General features: G+C 35.6%; 1 protein-coding gene across 3 annotated transcripts; it reads right to left on the reverse strand.

Annotated features, from left to right (window-relative positions):
- Positions 1–727: 727 nt before the first annotated feature.
- On the reverse strand, positions 728–4,439 carry mif4gda (MIF4G domain containing a). 3 transcript variants are annotated; one of them, XM_058779605.1, is made up of 6 exons: positions 3,966–4,439; positions 3,635–3,702; positions 3,384–3,493; positions 3,042–3,197; positions 2,847–2,939; positions 728–1,661 (listed from the first exon to the last, which is right to left on the reverse strand). In XM_058779605.1, the coding sequence occupies exons 1-6, from the start codon at positions 4,103–4,105 to the stop codon at positions 1,434–1,436; spliced, it is 795 nt and encodes a 264-aa protein (XP_058635588.1). In that variant the 5' UTR covers positions 4,106–4,439; the 3' UTR covers positions 728–1,433. The 3 variants fall into 3 exon arrangements, with proteins under 3 accessions (XP_058635588.1, XP_058635589.1, XP_058635590.1); XM_058779606.1 differs by having other exon boundaries at positions 757–1,661; positions 3,635–3,699; positions 3,966–4,279; XM_058779607.1 differs by lacking the exon at positions 3,966–4,439 and adding an exon at positions 3,804–3,929 and having other exon boundaries at positions 768–1,661; positions 3,635–3,699.
- Positions 4,440–4,698: the final 259 nt, after the last annotated feature.

The raw sequence follows: 4,698 nt of genomic DNA on the forward strand, positions 1-4,698 counted from the left end.
ATAAATATAATTTCTATTCTATGCTCTCAAAAATAACGTTTATGTTGTAACTTGAAATGTTGATATGTTCTGTGCTTGCTTAACTTCTAGGAAGGCCAAGGGTACTTTAAAACAACAGGACTCAGAAGGAACTAGAATGAGAGGCCATGCACCAACTGTGTGCTTATCACATGATTACATAATCTACACTCTAAGGATTACACTGGGAAAACTGTCAGCTCCAAGTCAGGCCAGTATGAGTGTAACCGATCACATGCATGCCTGATGCAACTTGGTTATTTTAAACATGATCATCAAGGTATAAATATGAATTTTTTTCTGGTTGTTGAGTTGCACTGCTGTTTCTGAAGTAACTTCTTGCCAGCCATGAATAAACCTAAGAGTGGTGTCTTAATGCTGCGCAACTATGGAATATCTGGTATAATTTGTTTTGATAAAAAGAAAAAACAATAGAATAAGTTGAATAGTTAATTGTTACTCTTGTGTTTTATATAACTGTGTTTGACAATTTATGGTCTTGGCTTGTGGGCGTTTATGTGAGTTTTCAAGTGATGTTATTAGTAACAAGCAATTTGCACTAGTGAAGTTTGTTGATGTCACACTATTTTTGCCATATTATCCAATGATACTTATCTGGCATGTTTAAGGTAATTTTTAGTAACTTTGTACAATTACAAAATTACAATTTAGTAAAACTACTCAAACTTTACACGTCGAAGTTCCATTCTACAACCATGTACTTTACGAAATGCTTTTAACTTGGCAAAGAGAGAGCAAGAGCAAAAGTTCTATTTATGAAATTCAAAATAGCAGACATTATAGTATATAAACAAGACAATGCTCTCAAATTTTGTAAAATATCCTTACAGCAGCCAACATGACTGAACATTTTTCACATATAGTGGCCCATATAGAAACTCTGACAGTGTAGGCCATTATAAACTAATATAAAATTAAGAAACTTTTACAAGGTATCCTACTGTATTAACAACACAGGTAAAGGTCAGACAATCTTCCTCTGAGGTTGCAATTAGACCATTTTGATTGTAAAAATATGAAGAGTGTACATTGTATCAAACCTCTAACAATAACAAAAAACAGAAAAGACAATTACCATTCAAGAATACTGCTGGTGGCTCACAGTTTTAGAGCTGGTAGGGATTGCTTTTCTTATTGCATCAAATCAATATCCAGTGCAGATTCATGATGCTGACTTCACAAGAGAACACCAAAACTGAACATTCTGTGCAAAACTCAAATGCTGAACAACACATGCAAATGCATGAACACAAGCTCTTCCATAATTCTCCACAGTACTATTACACAGGGTTTCCACTTCTTTCTCCCATGAAGTACTTTTTAGACCTTCTGCGAATACTGAACGCTTGAAATCCTAATGCTAACAAGGAACATCATTCTCTTCTCAGTGCCCCTCAGTCAGCTACTTCACTGTAGTAGTACTTGTGCGCAGTGTCAGTGAGGGTCCAGCCACTGGCCCTGAACTCCAAGATCTCCAGGAGCAAGAGCCTTGTCATGGAGCGGAGGTCTTCCTGAAGGAGAAAACCATCCCGTAGCAAGTAAAAAAGCTGGTTCATGCGCTGGGAGTTTGTTTGCTCCAGCTGCTCACCGACACGATGGAGCTGTACGACCAGGCAGTCCACCTGTTAGAAACACAAAGGAAATTCTTGATGGAACTCTCAACTTCTCGTATACATGGATCTAATGTGAAAACTGTAAACTTTTAATGTTGTGTCATCTTTTCTAAAATCTTTGTAAAAATTATTTTATTGTTATTTATGTATCTATTAATATTAATTAATTTATTTTTATTATTATTATTTTTTTTAAGTCTACCAGGGGGTGGGTTCTAAATTTGCACAGCTGCTTTTTGTTTTATACTACTGTTCCCAGAAGAAAATTTAATAAACAGTTGTTAACAAAAAAAGAAAAAGAAAATTCTTGTATTTAGTTGTTGTCATGGATCCAAAATAAGCTGGAATTTGTTAAAATTGTCTTTTGCAGCTTCCAAAACCATTAACTCTCTGAGTAAGTGCTACAATCGACAATCCGCACATACTACATTTGCATAGGGATGAAATTGTTAATTGATTAATCACCTTTAATAATGTAATCAATTAGGCTTTGAATCTAGGCTTTATTTTATTTTAGCATTATTTCCAGTGATGTTACTCTGCCTCTTTTTTCCTAGAGTTTTAAAATCTGTTCAAATTTTAAAAGTTGTTTAGTTTATTCCAACCTTAATCATTTAAGGTTAGAATAAATTTGATATTTAAGCTCATGTTCAGATAAGCAGGAGAAATAGTCACCTCACAGTGTGTACCATTGGGATTGTTGCTACTACGTGAATATATTAGGAGTTCTCCACAAGCATGCAGTTTTCATATTAACAATAAGTTGATTGTTAATGGTAATGAAAATTGATTATTAATATTCCTGAAAGGTTTTATCCATAATTGTGCATGCTGGCATTTTCAAGTGGCCTACAGTGTCAGTCATGCCATTTATGAACCCTCTCTCATTGTCTCATGGGATAGCAAAGCGTCTATTGGATGCACACTTCAGAATCTAGGCAGAAATCACCTGGGTAATTTTCAACAACAGTTTTATGAATACTGTAAATTTTAATTTATTCCCCATTTCACATGTAAATAAATATTACACTAAATTATTTGTTTCTCCTCTGACATTCTTATAACCTGTATAAGAATCTATAAAGATTTGACAACATAAATTTAAAACAAGGTTAAGGTTCCAATGTAGCAGACATTCAAAAATTCTTCCCAAAGTTAAATTTATCTCCAAATATTTATGTTGAAATATCTTACCTCTTCCTCATTCATCAAGGCATCTGGCTGAGCCAGCCTATAGAGGCAGTCATATACTGGATCCACAAGGGCCACAAGAGGAGCATTGTTCACCTAAAAAAAAAAAAAACATCATATAAGCAATTCAAAAAAAACTTGTGGAGGAAAAAGTAAATAAGATCATTCAAAATATTACTAGCGAATGCGATCTTTTACCTTGATGTAATCAAATATGCTGCAGATAAATGTGACCAAACACACCCACTCCTGCACCGAGCGGTTTCGAGTCTCCTCTCTGGTAGTGAACTTTTGCTGTAGACGTGTCAACAGATTTCGCCTGAATACACTGGTTGCAGCTTTCTGAGCTTCTGCCTGTTTAGAGCAAAAGATTATTCACCATGTAATAAAATAATAAAAAAAAGTTCAGTACAGGTTGATTTCACACTGTGGCTTTTTGTAGACAGCAGCAGCAACAACAACAACAACAAAGATGCAGGTTCATGAAATCAGTTTTATGTTTTGACTAGGTCACAAATGAGCAACATAAGAAAGACTTACCTGAACTACAGCATAACACATGCGGCCAGCATCTTTACAGAATGAGATGTCTTTCAATGACTGGTCTACAAAGGCGTCAGACAGCTTCTCCAAATCAACTGACTTGGGATCTGTGAAGAAGTGGTGTAAAACAAATGATTTGTTATTTTTAAGTGCTTAGCCTGAAGACCTAAGCTAATGGCATGTTACTTCAAACCCTTGCCAATGCATTTTAATTAACTATCAGAGGAAGGCAGGTAAAGTTTACATACCGTCGATCGCTTTTTGAAACATAGTCTGAGTTACAACATCAAGAGCCGTCCAAGCTGAATCCATGCTGCTTGGAATTAGAAAAAAATATATAAGGTAATCAGGACAGGGATACCATCAGAGACAAGCGATAAACAAATTTATTTATTTAACAAATAAATATAAAATCACTTGAACTGCATGACAACAAAACAGAATGACAAGGTTCGCTCGCGTGCATTGGTTATCTTGCTGTTTTTGGCAGTTTTCAACTTAGCACAAATTCTAGCTTCGTTGAAGAAACGAATTTAAATCAAACATTGAGAAATGACACATTTGTAATATCACACTTACTTCAAACGATGCATGGGGAATCCTCGCGCTTGTTTGATTCGTTTCCTGATGGCGTGAGACTGGCCAGTGCGCATGCGCTTTTGGACATGCCTCCGACTTTCATTATTTTGGTGGATTTCAACACTGACACGCACCACCATGGCTTGTATTATCTTATCGTAATATTAAATGCACTCTTAAAATGCACTAATTTGTATTCGAGTATTATTAAATATTTGCAGTTTCTGTAAACTGATAATATATCACAATATCACTGGTTATCTGTATGCAGTTCTTTAAAAAAAAACTTTATTTTGCAAGATGTCACTAGGGGGCGACAAAATAACAAATATGAACATGTAGAGGTTGTTGGCGTGGAACCGACCAAAACAAGAGAAAAGGTGTCAGTCGGAACTGCCGTAACGTTATAATTAACATTTTGTGCTACTGTGTGTTTTTAGAAAAAAAACGTATTTTACAGGGCTCTCAAGTCTCACGCAATCGGAGTGAGACTCACGCATTTCAACCAGTTCACACGCTCTCACGCCACACCTTGTATTTCTCACGCTGAGAAGGGACAACTTGTCCCGCTACAATTACTATACAATTAATATACCATTAATAGATGAGGGAATACTAAGGCAAGTTTTCTACCGAGTTCATAGCTCTCTCGACTCTGTAGTTATAGAGTTAAATGCCACCTACCAGCCAATCAGAAATTAAGATGTTGTTGTTTCAGTTTAAATTACGCGAT

This window comes from Onychostoma macrolepis, chromosome 06 (assembly GCF_012432095.1).
Source record: "Onychostoma macrolepis isolate SWU-2019 chromosome 06, ASM1243209v1, whole genome shotgun sequence".
Taxonomy (NCBI): domain Eukaryota; kingdom Metazoa; phylum Chordata; class Actinopteri; order Cypriniformes; family Cyprinidae; genus Onychostoma; species Onychostoma macrolepis.